We start from the raw sequence: 19,861 nt of genomic DNA on the forward strand, positions 1-19,861 counted from the left end.
CTCTCGACCTGTGGTTAGAAGCAGAGTTTCTTGTTATTATAACATGTGGGCTCAATAAATTATTATCTTGAGCCAAATAAGCAAGATGACATTCAGTACAATCAGTATCTTTTATTTAGAAGACATACAAATGTCCTTTATGTCTTTTAGTTTGTCAATAGATTTAAAGCACCGTTTTTGAAGAGTGCGCATGTGTGAACGTGCTCTAGTGCGTAAGAACGAGCCTATGATTGAATCTGGAAATAAAGCAAATAACTGAGAAAAATATGAGAGAGTCCTCAGATGACATGTCCGTAATTTATAGCAAAACATCTAGCATTAATTCGATCATTAATTCGAACAGATTCATTAAAAGTAGTTTTTAATCCACCACATGTGTGACATCATTAACCAACGTGGTTGAACAACCAATTTGCGACAATATGGTTTTGGGAAACAGTCGTGACTAGCAAGTTGATTTCTTCAACAGTGCATCGTACTACGGTAGTGGAGCAGCAAGTTACGTTGTTGTACGGGAAACGCACCCCAGGGCCGTTAAATATGAGAGTTGCGAACATAGACGGTTGCGACAGTGATCTCGCCGCTGCGCGGTCACGTGATTCGTGTAGCTCTCAATAGTTCCAAACAAATTGCGTTGCCAATGATTTTAAGCGGGGCAGAGAGCAGCAGCTATTATTGCAGCAATTATCGGTAAATATTGACGCATAATGTACATTGCTTATTATGTTGACACTACAATGACTTGCATATAATAGCATTGTTTTTCTGGAGAGTAGCAGAAACACTGCATTAATACGTTTTTGTGTTTAATTTTGGAGGAAATTGGCTGCTACCATAACATAGAATATATATATATATCTATGTATGTGTGCTGCGCGTGTGTGTGTGTGTGTGTGTGTGTATATATATGTATATATATATATATATATATATTTATATTTAATGGCATTGTGCAGGTTTATGTGAATGTATCATAACATTAGGATGTTAATAATTATGACCATAGACGCTCGAGAAAATATATACAGTAAATACTGTAAATGTATTATACCTTATGGGAACAGTCCCTTCCCTCCAAAATTAAACACACAAAAAATGTATTAAATTCAAATATATATATATATATATATATACACATACACACACACACATCTGACTAATTAATGTCATATTATTAATAGATTGGTGTGCCAAGAGTGACATTAGTCTTCATGTAGACTGAGTTAAGCAAGAGTCTTGTGACAAATTATAATAGGACATTATGGCCATAAAAAGTCATAGTACTTGGATACTTAAGTACATTTGAAGGCAAATACTTTTGTACTTTTACTCAAGTGAATTTTTAAAGGCAGCACTTCTACTTTTACTTGAGTAATATTTTACCTTGAGTATCTTTACTTTAACTCAAGTACATGGTATGTGTACTTCGTCCACCACTGGAAACAGGTAAAGATGAACCTTTTTAAAGCGTTTTTTTTTATAGCATGAACTATTTCCCTATAGAGCATAGTTGCAAATTGACCTCTCATGGAGGCAAATATTGACTGTTACCACTGCGGTGTTAATGTGGTTGATCGTAACTTGATGATTCAAAAGTACGTCAACAGTTTGGAAACAGTTTGAGAAATCTCTCAGGTGAGATTATATGATGCATGAGGTTTGGTGTCCTGGGCAAATGAAACGCCCTAAAAAAAACAGGTTGTAGACTGTGTTCATGCTCGTCTAATCAAAATGTATCTTCAAGGCATGGGATGTTGTGCTTTATCATCATGATTCATTCTCAGCATTATACTTATTCATACTGCAGGATGTGAGAACAGAAGGGCTCATGCAGTGCACTCTAATGTGGTTTGGCTTATTCAGAATATCCCCTGTTTGTCTAGTTCATTGACTTTGGGTCAGAAACACAAGTTTCTTTATTTTTTTTATTTTTTAAGTGATGGTGTGATACTTTAGTATTAACAGGTCTGCTCCAGTTGTTGGCAAAGTAGGAGGCAGGGCTGGTACAGGGCCAGATAATAGTCCTCTTAGGCCCCAGTGCACATGCGTTTGGAGGGCTCCCCCCAATCCACCCATAGTGACAGAACCCTTTTTGTACTTCACGTGACAGGGATAGCAATTTGGCTAAAATATTTAGTAAGCACATGTTTTGGAAGGATAACGTTAGTATCTAAGGGCCCTAATGATGATCTTGTGCTGTTTGCGTAAAGGGGAACGGAGTATTTGCACACTAAAGCCACACTTTATAAAAATGTATGGTTTTTATTGCATATAAAGTACAACAAAATATAAAACCAAGTTGCAGTTGAAGAAAGTTTCCATTCATCATACTTAAAAGTAAAGATACCTTTTATGAATTTGACTCAAGTAAAACTGTGATTTAATAAAGTGGTTCATGATAAAATACTTTGAAAATGTATTAAATTAAATTATTTTAAATGTACTTAAGTATCAAATGTTCAAGTAAATGGCACAAAAAATGGCACAGCCAATCACACCCATGACAACCTGGTAGAGTAGTGGGTTTGAAAAAATCTTATCGCATATAACTTCATCAGAATTTATGTCTCTTGGTTATCTAATGCAATGACATTTTTACATTTTAAGTGTGATTTAAGTGTCCAACTGCATTTGGGGCAACTGTATACATTCAAGCTCAACAGATATCACTACATACCTTTAATATACATGAGTAAATTTGCAATGGCTGTTATCGTCTCAAAACACCTACATCACCAATTCTTAGCATGCTCATGCTCTTCGAGGTTAAATACTTTCACTGCAGCTGAGTTCTATCCATGTAAGCAAATAGAAAATTGCACAGGTCACCAAAGCACCTTAACCTGTTCCTCAATCGGGATTATATAAGAGCAGGGACGTGGCTAAAGATGTTTGTGTGGGATTTATTTGAAATATCACATTGAGATTAAGAGACATTATGACAGATCATGTCTTTTTTCCATTAAGCTTAAACCCAAATATCGTCTTCAGTACGGTGTAATTTTTGATAGTTGACCTATAGCTCTGTGATGTGTAGTTTGAATTAAAATGTCACACTTTAGAACCCCTTAAAATAATAATTTTGCATGTTCATTCCAATACATTTTTATACTATATAGTACTAAGAAATATAGCTTTAGCTTTAATTCAAATACAAATATAATGCTTTGTGCAGTTTTTTTTTTACAAGACAATACAAAATTTGTCTTTGTCCCTAACTTCTGCTTCAACTCATTTATGCAGTGACATTTCCCCCCTTTAAAAATTGGGTTAATCTTTCTGTCATCTGAGGCAGTGACATCATCAAAGTCATTTGGATCACATTGTAATATTTCATTTCTTGTCGGTATTAAATTATATTTACACTTATATTGATCTTATCAAGCTTCAATAACCTAAAATTTCAACTCTGTACCAACATATATATATATACATATATATATATATATATATATTTAAAAAATTGAGACTGTGATATTTTTCTCATAACAAAGTACAAAAATATTAACTGAAAATGATAGTTGTTGTTTTAGGTATTAGCCATTTTTGCACTCATATTCAACCCCGTAACATTCCACCTGAAACATTGTAAATGTAAAAGGGTGCATTTGTTGTTGTTGTTGTTTTAGGTATTAGCCATTTCTACCCTGATCTTCAACCCCATAACATTCAACACAAAACGTGAATGTAAAAGGGTGCACTGATTGTTATTGTTTTAAGTATTAGCCGTTTTACACTGATCTTCAACCCTGTTACATTCAACAAGAAACATTGTAAATGTAAAAGGGTGCATTTGTTGCTGTTGTTGTTTTAAGTATTAGCCGTTTTACACTGATCTTCAACCCTGTAACATACAAACAAAATATTTTGAAAGTAACAGGTTGGACTGGTTGTTGTTAATTTAGGTATTAGCCATTTCTGCACCGATCTTCAACCCTGTAACATTCAACATGAAACATGAATGTAAAAGGGTGCACTGATTGTTATTGTTTTAAGTACTAGCCATTTTTATACTGATCTTCAACCCTGTTACATTCAACCACAAAACATTTAGAAAGTAACAGGATGGACTGATTGTTGTCGTTTTAGATATTAGCAATTTCTGCACTCATCTTTAACTCCATAACATTGAACTTGAATCATTGTAAATGTAACAGCATACTTCTGTGACAAGTTAGTCCCCAACATTTGAGACTGGAGGTCAGAGAGCTCGTACCCTGGACTTCTACCCCAGGGTCCTTTCAAAAAGTTGGAAAGGGGGGCCAGTCATGTCGAACATATGGAGGGAAGGCCTCTCCTGCTATTCTCGCTGGCCGTACTTTTTTGGTAACAGGTGCGAGCGATAATGACCACTCGCTTCACACACACCGGGTCAGTACCTCTTAATGTGGGGAGTACAGCAATCAGATCTTGGAAGATGGGATGTGTCGACTAATGGCCACTTTGCCTCAACTGGATGACCTGCGCTGTCCAGACATGTTCCGCTGTACTGATGAGGTTTCCTACTGGCTTCATGAGAACGAAGAATGCAAACAGGAGATTCTGGCCTTGAAGGAGACTATGTCCGAACTTCAGGAGGAGCTTCGCAAACACCGCCATCGAGTCAAAGTGTTAGAACTACAGGTGAGTCAAAGAATGTACAGTGGGAAAATGTTATGGATTTTAATTTCCTTTTTTCCATGATTGTTGACTCAACTTTGCTCACCACTTTAACATTAGCATGATGAATGTTGTGAAAGATGCGACATTTATCCTTGCATAGTCCTAGCCTCAGGGGCCATTCATGGATTGTCTGATCGATTTTGTAGAAAAGAAAATGTTTTCCAAAATCCCAAGTTCCAGACTGATTGGCTGTCCACGCACAATTTCTGGGATTGCAATTTATACATTAGTCCACAAGAAAAAAATGTGTTTAAAAGATGCAAGGGTACTACAATAAGAGCTTTCGAGGAAGAACTAGTTGTTGGATAAGGCAAAGTTTGCAAGGTTTGTGGCATTGAATCTTTAAAAGGTAGTGAAGTGATTTGTACCTTATAATGGAAAGTCTTTGCCAGAAAATATCAAAAGTCTGGAGGCATGAGAATAGGTCAGGCCAGATGTGACAAAGGTTAGATATTTAATCAGGGAATCGGGAAGCTTGACTGATTAAGAAGGGTTAGTAAGGGCGAGGGTTAGGGGTAGGTTTGCTACAATAAAAGTGATTTGATTGATTAGTTCCATGTTAAAAAAATGCTAATAAATGGTGTTGAGTGCACGTGATCATTCCTTGTGGCTTCGTCCAACTCGGCTTGATTTAGTTGTCTGAAGTCTGCTTTACCTGAGAACTAATGAGATTATCACAGGAGTGCTTCCCTCTCTCCACGTGCACGTGCCTTCATTAGTATACACCCATAAGCTCTTCGTGCAGTGTTAAATGCTGGGATGATTCACAGCTCACAACCACATGCCTAGATCTGCTCTGTTTTTCCTTTTCTCTCTTGCATTTTAACGCAAACACACAATCAACTAAAGCTCTTGTCTCAGCCTCTTGAAAATGTCTTTCTGTAAAGCTAACCTGAATCGTTCTTGACTTTTTGCATGTAATGTATGGGACTCGTGATATTTTTCTATGTGGCTTTTCACAAAGTGAAGAGCAAAAAATTCAATAATTCACAAAAGCCACAACCCTGCTGCATATTCAAGGCTCCTTCATCTATGATCTTCAGGCTCAGATCCATAACTTATCCCTACTGGTGGAAAAAGTCAGACGTAACCCGGGCTGCATGATCAACATAGTTAGCACCAGCCCCGTGCGCAGGAAGCCCTGCATCCCTGTATGCCAGTAGGCCACTTTTAGCAATTGGCAAAACCTTCATATGGAAAAGTTTCATTCTGTAGCTGGTTTGAATCGAAGTGTGTTGTTTCTGCTACTAGCATCATCAAACCAAATTTCACAAATAATCACTGTTTCCTAACAGATTCCAGAAAACACCCCCACCTTGTATTGGTTGGACAAACAGGTGGTCCCGCACCAAACTCACAATATTGGTAGAGCCAATGTTGCCGTGTTAGACTGGATGGGCACAGTGTTACACATTTAGGTGAAATCAACCTACAAATGATTTGAGAAAGAATTATTGTAAATTTGATGATGCTCGTGGTGCAGAAATTACACACTTCAGCCTCAAGTCTCCATGCTTTTAGCCAACATAAAGCCATAGACAGTTACTGGAATTGACCAACAGAGGGTGACAAATCATTAAACAGGTTTTAAAACATTTACATTTAATAAACAATTGCTGGCACCTTAGGCAATATTTTTTGTATATAATTAAAATTTGTTTACAAATCCAGAGGTGCAGCAGTCTGGGATCCAGATCGTGGTGCCCTCACTGGGAGGGCCTGTGGAAGTCTACTGTGATATGGATACAGATACATTATATTTAATGGGATAGTTCACCCCAAAATGAAAATATTTCATTTACTCATTTACTATGACTTTCTATCTTCTGTGGATCTGCATTCTTTAGAATTTCTCCTGTTGCAGTCCCATGAAAGAAAGTCAGTCATAAAGGTTTGGAACAACATGAGTGTGAGTAAATTATGACAGAATCATTTTGTGTCACCTATTGTGGATGAAACACGTTTTATTTTTACACTGTTTATGGGAATTTTGGAGAGTAACCTAGCTTATCAGATCAAAACCTCTTATAAGAGAAGTGATTTGGAGGTTCATTATAAGTCTGATGAGGCTTCTGTTTTTACTGAAATTGCACCAGTGGGACATTTGAGGCACTTTTTGTGGCTGAAAATAGGATGCGCAAATATATTTTTGATGACCTGCAAAATGCTTTCTGACCATAAGTATAATTGTGATGGTCATAATATGAAAACGAAATGACTTGGTATGTCCATTAAACTAATAAAAAAAGATTTGATTGTTGAATGCTACAGTGTACATTTCCTCTCATATAAACACACTAATGGACTTCTGAGCACATGCGCAGTGTCGGTCACATTTTTTTTGCAGGTGGCGGTTGGACTGTGATTCAACGGAGGAAAAATGGCTCTGGTAAATTTGACCGGAGCTGGGAGTATAAAGAGAGATTTGGGGACCTGCACACGGAATACTGGCTGGGAAATGAACATATCCATAACCTAAGCAGTCAGAGAGACTACACAATCCGTATCAACATGGAGGACTGGAGTGGCAAATACAAACATGCTGTTTATCATAGTTTTAGGTGAAGCACATCAATCACTGAAAAGAGTTATCCCATGGTAATATATAAAATATGATAACTACATGGCCTCCGGAGTCACCTTCTTCTGGCCAAAATCCAAGCCAGCATCACATGTATCCTACACGTATTGCTAGTCCAGTGAAAAAAATCCATCCAAGATGACCCATCCTGTCTAGAAGGGAACCTTTGATCTCAGAAAGTCTCGAGAGTCGTGTTTGCAGCTACTAAGGTTAAGGGTAGGTTTAGGGTTGGGGTGAAGGTTAGGGGAAGATTTTCTGTGGGACTCAAGATAAACTGTATGAATGTCACATGCGACTCACAAGAATTTTCCCGGTTCGAGGGTTCCCTTCTAGACACAACCATCCAAAATAGAAGTAAATATATATTTTCTGCAGTACTTAAAAGTGTTGGTAAAATTGTCCAATATGAAAAAGTTCTGTTTCATTTAAATAAAATAAGAAATATGATAACCAGTATTCGTGTATGCCAAGTATTTTTCTTCTTATTAGAGTATCATACTCTTAGTTTAGCAACAGGTTACTGCCAAATTCAAACTCTGAAATCAAATCAGTCACTTATGATGTCACATTTCAGTTAGAATGCTGCCTTACAAGGCAATTGCCTATATTGACAGTGCACTAGATTTTGGAACAGAGCCACGGTGTAATGTGAACAAGATCTGGGCTTGTAACCAAAAGGTTGAAGGTTCAACTTCAAACACTGCAAGGGTGAAACTGTGAACTATCAGTGAACGTAGCCCCATCTTACCCCTGGTGGATTACTGTAAAGTTTCCTTATTACAAATTTATCTCAAAGAACGTAGATATTCATCTGTCCACAGCTAGACAAATTGTCTGTAAATGGAGACTATTTTGTACTGTGGCAACTTTCCCTAGAAGTGGCAGTCCAGCCAAGATGACTCAAAAGGGCACATCGCAGAATAATCAATGAGGTAAAAAAAAGAACCCTAGAATGACAGCTAAAGGTTAATATCTCTGTTCATGAGTCTATTATACAGAAAACATTAAACAGGCATGGTGCCCATGGCAGGATGAGGTCTAACAACATGTTGTTTTCATTGTTGATGGGTTCTCGAGCATGGGGATCCCGCAACCTTAAACCCCAGGGCCCCCCGGTCAGTCAAGGGCCCCTGGGCACTGGCCATATTGGCCCAGTCGGTAATCCATCCCAGATACAGACTTTCAATTTATTACATTGCACTTAAGTAACATGTACTGTATAATACATCTAAAATATGAATTCATACTCACGTCTATTAGCATTTCACAATGAATTAGGAAATAGACATTTTGAAATTGAATGGAAAACCATTTCGAAAGTAACATGAATTGAAAATATCTTGTAATGTAAATAATTTTTAGATTAAGTAATCAGTAATCTGATTTAGAGAAGTAATTAGTAATATTATCCACTGCAAACGCACATTCAGATTTCTATTCAGTTATGGAACGCCCACTTTTCCTGAGAAACAAAATCAAGCGCCGCCCCACATTATTTTTTAATGGATTATCTTTTATCACTCAGCAATACATCATAATACAGAAATAAAATGGGACTGAAGTAGCTAAAGAAAAGGCATCATAAAAAGTACAAATCAGTATTTATTAAATCACAATTTCAAAATGTTTGTCATTCTGTGTGCAAAAGACTTGCAAACACTGCTTACATAAAAATATACAAACAATTGGTGAACATGCATTAGAGTATAATTTCATTCTTACAGGATAAGAAATATGTGATAATGGCACCGAGGTGGAAACATCAGTTTTTGACAAAGCAAAGCAATATCGGTTTGTAATTTGACTTTGGGAAGAATGCATGAATACATGTAATTTGGAAAAAGGACCAGCCCCCCTGTATCATCTCCAAAACCCTTGAAATCAATATTATTTTCATGTGTTATTTTGGCATTTACACACTACGAACAGAATAATGCATTTGAAAGGCTTCTTATAAAGTTATAAAATTAAGGCACAGTGAAACTAGGCTTGGCCTCGTTTTCCAGTAAAAAGTATCAACACATTTTTGAACCTAGACAAATTTAATTGAGAAGCAGAACTGCATAAAATATCAAAACCTGTTTTCAGAGACTATATCTTCAATTAAGTTTATTGTTCTTACCCCATTAGAAAATGTATTCTTGTTTTACGCATTATTCTAACAAAATTGAGAGCGATTATTCTTAAAACAAAAAAATATATTTAGGCCACTTGCTTAAAGGTGAATGAACCTGTCTTATACGGTTACAACTTGCTAAAAGATAATTAATCTCTCATATTCACCTTACACCACAACAACAGACAGACAGACACATAACTGACTAATGAAAGAGACTGTGAAACATCCATTCACAGTAATAAATTCATAGATCAATATTAGATAATTATAATTCTTGAAGCCCCTGACATTATCTCATTCTTTAAAGACAATCTGTTGCTGCTGTTACCCCAATGAACTTTTGCTGGCCGGGACTCACAAAATAATATTTTGTTTTTTCTAAGACACTATCTTTGGCCTGAGATTGACAGGATCTTTACATGGCACAAGTGACATCATGACACAAATAACAGGAACAGAAAAAGAGCGACAGAAATAATGTTAGAGGAACAGAAAATGAAAGAGTGAGGCAGTTTGTAGGCAGTTACTCCTCCATCTTTACATCGTGGTAAACTGACTGTGAGCGTGTCGTAGTTTCTCTGCAATCTGTGAAAACAAGACGTTTTAATGACTTTTCAACAAAAGCTCTCGAATTTGAATTATTTTGCATTCATCTAATGTTTAACGGCACACTTGTATGAATGTTAATATACAGGGATCCCACACCTTTTGATCAATTAATTTTCATGATTTTGTAGTCATTCATGAGTTTTGGACAAGGATTTTAAACACTTTTTTAGAGCAAATTCTAGCCTGAGACATTTTTAAACTGAACTAATAATAATAATAATAATATAGATATATGTATTATATATACACTATATATACTGTAGTAATGTCTAACAAGGGATGCAAACTCATGAGAGGTGAAAAAGTCATAGGTGTTATAGATTTATATTTTCAGATATTTGTTGTATTTAAAGCTTTAAGTTTTTAAGCTTAAAGTAACCCTTTCAAGTGTTTTTAATAAGAAAAATGCTGAAAAATTTACCAAACAATTAGGGAAAATTAGGGACTTCCGCTGAACTGGGAGTAGTTTGCATCCCTGCATAACTTTTCAATGACTTTTAAAAATGTCATTCATTTGCATGACATTCCTAGGCCTGGAAAATCACAAATTCCAAATATGTAACTGATATTTCCAGGTTTTTCATGACCTGAATATTTTTTTTTCCAAGCTTCTTTAAAGGGTTAGATATTTAGCAGAATGTCCATGCAACTCTTTTCCACGTTAAAAGTGTCAGCGACCAGTAGGGGTAGGGAAAAATATTTATTTTCGGATACAGTGCAATCTTCATTTGAACAATCTTTATATTGATTCTTAAATTCCAAGATCCATCTTTTTAGAGAGGAAATCAATCACAAATTTCATGCAATGTGACTAAAATGTAAATATTTGGCAACTGGCTGGTTTATATTTCACTCACCAGTGATTGAATGATGAGAGTACAAATTGTTCCGTTTAACGTGTGTCCAAAGACGAGATCCATGCGACCCATTAATCATTGAATAATGTCTCTAATAACTTTTCTGTTCTCTACAGTCAGTTGTTGATCAAATACAACTAAAAAATAAACCTTTAATTCTAATCATGCATGGCACAGATGAGATAAAGCCATTCGAGTCCTCTCTCGTTAACATTTGCTCATTTACAGAAGGAAATGCTGGCTTTGTTAAAGAGACAGTACCGGTACATGCTCAACAAATCAATGTAAATACTTAAATGTGCAATTTAAACAATAAACATGTAGCAAAAAAAGTATATACAAAATATAACATCTAATTTACTGATTGAATACAAGGATTAAAAAGTCAAAATGTGACCAAAATGATGAAAAATAAAATATAATTTGTAAAATTTATATTTTCATAATGTACTTCATAAGAAGGTCCCCTGTATATTTAACAGCACTGGCTGGGAGAGAGTTTTTTCAGATGTTAATAAAAAGGGACATTATAACTAAAATATACCCATTTGAATCTATATCGGAATTGAATCGAGAGCTTGTGAATCAGAATCGAATACTGTATCAATACACATCCCTAGTGACCAGTAGCGGTCAAGCTCCAAAAAGCACCATAAAATTAGTCCATAAAACTTGTCCAAGTATTCTGATGCCATAAAATATATTTTTTTGTGTTCGGAGCAAACTGAAATTTAAGTTGTTATTCACTGAAAATCTTCCCTCTGCCATAGCTCTCATCATTCACACTTGTGCACATTTAAACCTGGTGTTTCCCAATTGTACAAGACATGCCAAATGCATTTGATGTGACGTATGGACTAGTTTTACACTGATTCTTTGTCCTTTTAGGAGCATGACAGCTGCTTTCAGTTTCAATGTACGGAACAGGGCAACCAGGACATTCTGCAAAAAAATCTCCTTTTGTTCTCAATAGAAGGGAAAAAAAACTTTTTAGAACTAAATTTTTATTTTAGGTAAACTATCTTAGCTGAGGGTTTCGCAAATGTTTTAGACAATTTACCGTCTCATAGAATTTCACTTGTTGCTCCAAGTACTGCTGCATCACTCTGTTGTAGTCATAGATACGGTTGCTATGGAAGTGGTTCATCTCCGCTGCAGAAGAGCACAAATAATATACAAATATTTCCAAAGTTTATATGATAAAGTACACCTGTGGTTACTCTGTTAGGACACCTGTGTGAACTTGAGGAGAACTGACTTCACACATCCACTAAAAAGAAGCTTGTAACCAGCAGTTTAAAATTAATCAGAAAAGTTAATAACACTAGCATCTGTTGTTTGCAGGTATCACCTGCTTTGATAATTTGACATATTTAAATTGTGGCTTGACTATCCAAATACTTTAGGGGGCCCCTGTATGTGTGTGTTACAATACCTTGCAGAGCGTATGACATCGTGCTGGCGCGTTTAGCCATGGTGACTTTGTCTGAATTGGTAATTTTACTTGTGGCCACTAGTTTATCTGCTTCTTTTACTTTCTCTACGGCAGCCTGTAAAGATAAACAGAATATTTAAAAGCCAGTTATCCATATTGATCATTAATATTTGCGTGTATAATTGCTATTTCTAAATATCTCTGTCTATAAGGACTGTGTGAAGCTAGTCTGTTGGCAGACCAGTCAGTTTGAATAATACAAGTAATAGTTTTCCCTCTCTCGTGTTTACCTTGTGAATTCCAATGGTGTCAGGAAAGCATCCGAGTAGACCTTTGTACTCATTGTTGGTTTCCATGAGGAAGTGAAGGTCTTTCTTGGGCTAGAGGAAGAAAGAAAGACAAAACAGAGTGATAGACCAGGCAGGGCACAACACTTATCCAGGGTCACTTCATTCAAATGCTAACAAAACCCTTATGGCACTCTCATACTTTCATAAATGTGAATCTACATTTGTTTTATTTCATATTGTGACACCCCAACATTTCTTTTAGATGTAAAACTCCTGTTTAACTGCACTGTTTTAGTTTGATATTTTCTCCTACAGTTAACATATGTTTGCGTCTAATTACTGCTTGCACCTGCACGTGTACATACTCTCAAACGTGCAAGCAGTAATTAGACGCAAACATATGTTAACTGTAGGAGAAATATCAAACTAAAACAGTGCAGTTAAACAGGAGAGACAAAATATCACTTGAAAAAACAAAAAAAAACAAAAAGGTCACTATGAAAAAAAGTCACAACTAAAAGGTTTTTACACAATGGGTGCTGTTTAAAATGGCGGAGGACATTGTGGTTTCTATAGTGATCAACTCTTACGCACACCGGCTACTGCAAAATAGGTAGAATTACCCCCTCTTGGACTCTATTTTTCCACTAAGAAAGCTGATCTTCAGAAAGCTGACAGCATCTCTGCTTGGGTGTGGCAACAGATGATTACACACGATCCGTCTCTCTCTCTCTCTCTCTCTCTCTCTCTCTCATTCACACACACACATTTATCCAATAACTTGTTAGAAACACCACAAGCCGTGAAACTATTTCTGAAGTGACATTTTTTGAATTACTAACTTAGGCTTGGACACATCATTTGTTTTGAACCAGCAACGTTAAAAAATGTATTATTCACCAATCACACCAATGTAATTGGATATTAAAGCAATATCACACGAGGAAGAGTGCGATATAGCACTATAATGGAATTAGATTATTACAAACATTTACACTAAATTTATTTGAAAACATATAGAAATGTAAATTCCACAAACAGAGCCTTATATATTTTTTAAAACATTTAATATTTTTGTGATGTCTTAATATCAAATGGTTAAATTGTTTAATTGATTTATAGGGCCAATAAATTTTGTATGAAAAAAAATATATCTTTTAAAATTCAGCTTTATGCTACGCCAAAGACGACCTATTCATGCATGCCCAAGTTGGTTTGGCTTGAAAATGTAATTTGCATGGAGAGTTTAACGTCACGAATGTCAAACGAATGTCAAATATAAAACTAACTGTACCGCACTCATGCCCATAGACGCTTTTCTGTCATCTGTTCTTAATAATATAATAAAGTGAGTTTTTTTAAGCACGTGTCTGTAAAATTATTTGTAATATTAATTTGATAATAATAATAGCCTAATAATAATAACAACAATTTAATACATGGGAAAATTAGCCAAATATTGTTTTGAAATCGTCAAAGGCATCAGCTATTGGTGATCACTCTGACCATCGTCGATCCCAGAGATCATCAGAAACTGAATCTGAAAGAAATCCCATGAAGTCAAAATTCAACTTTTGCTGCTTTTAGTCCATCTCTGTTAGCTTTGAAACTAGTGTTCTCTACAAAGTTGACCAAATAAACTTTTAGAACATAAACATGTGTATACACATTTACAACGTTACCTTTTCCAGGAAATAGACCAAAAATATTCATGATTCATCTTGTATGCAGGAGCATATACACCAAAAAATACATTCCTTTATTAGTATTTTAACTTGTTTTCCAGAACAAATGTCTATATATTCTTAAAACAAGATATGCATACATGACAAAGAAAAACTGTTAGATATCTTGTCTTGTTTTCAAAGAATTCTGATACATTTTTATAAACTTTATTCTTAAAAAAAAAAAAAAAAAAAAAGCCAATGGAGTAAGAAAAAAAATAATAATAGTTTGGCCTTTGAAACAAGTTACTTTTTCTTACCCGATTGGCAACTAATCTAGTTTTTTCTTGTTTTAAGCATAAACCTTACTACATACAGTATTATGGCATTTTGCTTGTCAAGTAAATGTATCTTGTTTTAAGACCGTTTAGCCTTAATGAGAATGTTCCTCCTCCTAATACCCGGTCATCAACTAGCAACAGCAATTCTTCAAAGGCTATTAAAAAAAAACACCAACTTCCTGTTTCGATAAGAAATATGGCAGCACAGTTAAAAAAAAATCCTTTGTACTTAAAAATAACACAGTTTAAAAATGCATATCTGTAAAGATGTGTACTACTTTACTACTGGATAAGAAAAGGGTTGACAGAGCTCTAAAAATATTCAAGGCTACACTGGCGCCAGAGGACACTTACCAGACAAGTGTTTTCAATGGTCGCAGCTTGGAGACCAATCAACAACAACAACTAGGATTTCATTCATAGCATATGTCATTGACAAGGATGAATTTGAATAAAGCATTAAGCTAAATAGATGTAGAGACACATAAGAGAGCGGCTGAAAAAACCCACAGACAATTATGATTTCCAACCACCTACAAGCCAGCCGGTAAAAAACACTGTATTTAGACCCTAAAAAGATTTAGGTAAAGCCTTAAGAGTCAGCAGGTACAGATGTAACAATAAACATATTCACTTAAAAAGTTCACATTTTAAGATAAGTCAACTTAAGAGGGAAAGTTGTTTAACCAGAACAAAGTTGACTTAAATCTATATATATTTTTTTTAATTACTTTTTAGAAATAGCTCAATCACCTTCAAATAATTCAAACTGAATACAGCAGTTCCCAATATTACGATTTAATATTACTAATAACAACAACAACTGATTTACTGTATACCACTGTCAGAGGTCAAATGTCATTTGATGGTAAATGGTCAGTTGATGGTCAGAGATTAACGTTTGATCCTTCTATCATATTCAGACTTGTCAAGGAGACACGCATGGGCCTCAACACTTCACACTCAAATCAAAATGATGGTGACAATCACCAAACACATCGAGTAAAAAGATAAGCTACATGACAAACGGCAAAGTGACAAACACATCAACAAAAGCATAAATAAACAACAAACCGTAAAAAGGAAAATGAACACAGTAACACTGCTATTTGCATAATTAAAAACAGTGCATGCTGGGAATCCGAATGCATGAGTGTGATGTGGTTATATTTCTGATTTCACCTAAATCATTTTTCTAAGTTCACTGTATTATCACAAGTTTATCCAACAAACACTTTGATGATTGAGCATCTCAACAAGAGATAACTGGCAAAAATGTTAACAGGGTGCAAATATATATTGTGAAGGTGTTTTGTACCTGTTCTGCCACCATCTGAGCGATCTCCTCATAAGTCTTTCCTGCTGCTGTCAATGCATCGGTGAGTGTAGCCTCTCCTGCAAGCCACAACAGAAGCACACATTCAGAGTAATAATGGAAGACAGATGGCCAAACATCTAGGACACTAAAACGGCAGGTTTAATCTCAAGCAGGGGTGACCCAGGAATTTTTTTAGGATAAAACTCTTTTCCTATCCCAGCTTTATATGCATAGTCAACTATAATCATTCATTATAGGTAGATTCCCCTGAATAATGTAAACACTGTGGCTCTATCAAAACATTGCTCTGTGTTTTTTAAGCATACCGACCAAGCCAGACAAAACATGGCATGAATTTGGGACTGGGCAATTTGTTTGCTCAAACAATGGAAGATGGGGTGAGAGTTTGGGGTAACCGGTTTGAAAATATAAATTATTTTTGCAATTCAAATTGGTGATGCTAGTGCACAGAAATGACACACTTCAGCTTTAAGCCCAGAATCATTCAGGGTGGCGGTCTATGCAAATTATAAAGTACAAGTTGCAACGAAAATATGCTACTTAACATTAACAAGGAACTAAGTGTTCAACAGTTTCGCAGTACTAGAGCAGATGCTAAAAAAAGAGAAGAAACCATATTTATCAACATTGATTTCTTTAGTAATAGGAAGCACTATTTTCAGATACCTTCATAGCCACTGCTGGTGAACACTGATGAAAGGTTCTGAAATGCTTTGCCTATCCGCTGATATTCCTTTGGCAGGGCTAAAACAAAAGACAAATATAATGGAAAATTAGTCCAACAAGTCTAAAAAAAAAAATGATAATAATTTGTAGAGATGTTTAATAAACCAAATTAAAATCACAATGCACCCACACATTAAAAATAAATGTAAAAGTCTGAATTTTATTTTTGTGAAAACTATGAACAGCTCACTGCACTTCTTTTCCAGTACAGTTATACTTTTGTTCACTTTGGTTTTTGTTAACTTGGTTCTCAAAGTGTTTTTAATACTTTTGCCAAATATTTTAAATGGAGAACTGTTATAAACAGGGACTATCCCAGCCAGAAGGGTTCTGTAACTTACTTTGCATAAAAACTGCTAACTACATGACAAATAATAAAAGGTCTACAAGTTCAAATGCAGTAACTACAACACTAAAGTGAGAAAAATAGCTTTAAAGTGTGGATGTTGTAGCTTCTGAAATTTACACAATCCACCGGTCACAGGACAGATCATAGTTCAATATCGGTAAATTTTGTTAAAATGTGTAGCTACTACGTTTTGCCTTTGCACGGCAGTATAGTTAGAGTTGCTTTCAAGGGCCTTAAAGAGATTGTTCATCCAAAAATGAAAATTCTCTAATTATAATAAAATCCCTCATGCAATACAAGATGTGTAGGACTTTCTTTTTTTCTGCAGAACACAAACAAATATTTTTAGAATCTCAGCTCTGTAGGTCCATACAATGCAAGTGAATAGTGACCAAACGTTGAAGCTCCAAAAAGCACACAAATGCAGCATAAAAGTAATCCATATGACTCCAGGGGTTTAATCAATGTCTTCTCAAGCAATCCAATCGGTTTTAGGTGACAACACACCAAAATATAAAACTCACTTTTCACTGTACACCTTGCCATTGTAGTCTTTAGGCATGATCATGATTTCAAGATAGAGTACACTTCCTAGTGCTTGATGCATATGCAGAGTGCTAGATGTCACTAGGAAATGTAATCAAGCTTGAAATCATGATAACCAAGGAGACGGCTGATGTCAAGATTTATAGAAAAAAAAAAAAATTACATTTTGGCCTGTTCTCACCCAAAACTGACTGGATAGCTTCTGAAGACATTGATTAAACCACTGAAGTCTGATGGATTATTTGTATGCTGCCTTTATGTGCTTTTTGGAGCTTCAAAGTTTTGGTCACCATTCACTTGCATTGTATGAACAAACAGAATTTAGATATTCTTCTAAAAATCTTCAATTGTGTTCTGTAGAAGAAAGAAAGTCATGCACATCTGGGATGGCATGAGGGTGAGTAAATTATGAGAATTTTCATTTCTGAGTGAACTATTCCTATAATGAGTGATACTCACGTCCTGTACACCGTTTCCAGTGTTCGTTTCCTATCGTCAGCAAGTCTTTCACACCATCATCCATCGTCTTAGTGAAACGGCTGAACTGCTCACACTTCTGCTCTCTGAAGATAACAGAAAACATCACTGGGAGAACTTTCACAATCAAAGTCAAAGAGATCCATAGTGGGGTGTAGGACTCACACTTCAACCAGGTCCAGGTCTGGTAGTCCCTCAGGCTCTATCGTAGAAAAGATCATCACGCCAACATTCTCATCTTTTTCTGCTTTTCTCTTTCCAAATTTCCAATCCTGAAAAAAAAACAGCAGTTCATTTCATTAAAAAAAAGGTGTGTAGACTGCAAAAAAAAAAAATAACATTAACACTATCAAGTCTCCTAAACAGCATTTTGGGGATGATAGCTATTACAAAAATGTAATGTGGCAGTACAATGGTACAGTGATGGTTTCAAAGGGTAAAATTAAGGTACTTTTGGTACAGAATGATTACTATATGGCATTACAATGCATTACCATTGTAGACCTCCAAAAAAACATGGTGTTACTTTTTTTGGCACACGGAAAGGGACTCTCAAATTATAGGTAATAAAACAAATATAAGGTTTCATTTAAAAAAAAAAAAAAAAAAGTGGTTCAGCGTTGACATATCAGTTATCATTACCTTCTCATCTCTATAGGTGAGAAAGAGCTGGAAAACATCACTGCTGGAGACCACCGGATGCCGACACATTCGCGTCATCCAGCCCTGAAGCCTTTCCATACGCATTTTAATAAACTCCTCCTCAAACCGCCCTAAAAGCCAAAAGGCGGTGGGGTTAATCAGCTACAACCGATTTTTGTTTTAAATGTCTCTGTAGCAACTACACGTGGCGGTGTATCACAGCGAATCAATCAATAAAATGTGCTTACCTGTCACCTGCTTGTCAGGTAAGGATGGAATTGGGATTGCCGAGCCAAATTTATCCAAAAGCCTTTCATACAACCAATCAAAATGCTTGTATCTGTGATTGACGGGCCTGTTTGTGGTCTGCGAAAGCATTTAACACCATAAAATGCATCTGGAATTGACTAATAACAAGCTCTTAAGTATTTGAACCTGATAGTGCCTGTACTTACAGTGGGCATGACTTGGTACTCAATGTAACTCTTGAGGCCGTACATTTTGGAGCCCTTTTTAGGGTCAGCGACAACACAGTCCAACTGAACTTCTGGATAGGCCCATACTGGCCCAACTTCTCCTCTCTGAAATACAGTATATAGTCATGGCAAATCTTAATGCAATAATAAATACAAAAGCAAGTCTTAGTAAAATAAAGTGAATTTGTGGCTTACATAAACAGGCAACTTGTTTCCTTTGGAGGTCTGTTTGGACAGGAGGTACAACTCAGGACCTGATTTAGAGAAACCGGGGAATCTATACAGAGGACACACCACACAAGGGACATAATTAAACCAGAAAAAAATCTGTGATTGAAATGGAGGTGTCAAATCTGTGTTGTAAATACTGGGACACAGTTTGAGCCATGTGTCTTACTTGTTAAGGGCAATTTTCATTGATGAGCCATGAGCTCCGCCTCTGTTGATAGCCCCGCCCTCTCCAGCCTCAGATTCAGCGTAGCCTCCCGATGACTTTGCATCATCCCATTCCTCGTCCCAATCATCATCTTCAGCACCTACAAACAGTTAACACTCATTACATTCCTTCACACCAAGCACAGAACTGTGAGAGCAAGAACCACGTGTTAGTTTGTACAAATCCGATATGGTTTGGATATAAAAGTTTAATGAGATTCACAGGATGACTGAGATCAATTTATTCTCTTTGCATCTTGTTGAAATCTTACAATGATGTCAAAACTACATGTCACTACAGAAAACTGACCAT

The 19,861-nt window shown here is 36.0% G+C and overlaps 1 protein-coding gene and 1 pseudogene across 2 annotated transcripts in view; one reads left to right on the forward strand and one right to left on the reverse strand.

The window, feature by feature from the left end:
- The first annotated feature begins 3,950 nt into the window (after positions 1-3,950).
- On the forward strand, positions 3,951-7,340 carry LOC127622439 (angiopoietin-4-like; annotated as a pseudogene).
- Positions 7,341-8,755: 1,415 nt separating this feature from the next.
- The window catches only part of LOC127622124 (sorting nexin-9-like), a 29,152-nt gene continuing 18,046 nt past the window's right edge, over positions 8,756-19,861 (reverse strand). The window contains exons 7-19 of one of the 2 annotated variants that reach the window (XM_052096064.1): positions 19,511-19,649; positions 19,309-19,390; positions 19,093-19,218; positions 18,886-19,003; positions 18,638-18,768; positions 18,161-18,267; positions 17,978-18,081; positions 16,564-16,641; positions 15,877-15,953; positions 12,554-12,643; positions 12,264-12,378; positions 11,889-11,980; positions 8,756-9,947 (exon numbers count right to left, since the gene is read on the reverse strand). In XM_052096064.1, the coding sequence (XP_051952024.1) occupies positions 9,900-9,947; positions 11,889-11,980; positions 12,264-12,378; positions 12,554-12,643; positions 15,877-15,953; positions 16,564-16,641; positions 17,978-18,081; positions 18,161-18,267; positions 18,638-18,768; positions 18,886-19,003; positions 19,093-19,218; positions 19,309-19,390; positions 19,511-19,649 (1,307 nt within the window). In that variant the 3' untranslated portion in view covers positions 8,756-9,899. The remainder of the gene's footprint in view (positions 9,948-11,888; positions 11,981-12,263; positions 12,379-12,553; positions 12,644-15,876; positions 15,954-16,563; positions 16,642-17,977; positions 18,082-18,160; positions 18,268-18,637; positions 18,769-18,885; positions 19,004-19,092; positions 19,219-19,308; positions 19,391-19,510; positions 19,650-19,861) is intronic. The other variant, XM_052096065.1, reaches the window with a different exon arrangement.

Source organism: Xyrauchen texanus, chromosome 28 (assembly GCF_025860055.1).
Source record: "Xyrauchen texanus isolate HMW12.3.18 chromosome 28, RBS_HiC_50CHRs, whole genome shotgun sequence".
In the NCBI taxonomy this organism is placed as follows: domain Eukaryota; kingdom Metazoa; phylum Chordata; class Actinopteri; order Cypriniformes; family Catostomidae; genus Xyrauchen; species Xyrauchen texanus.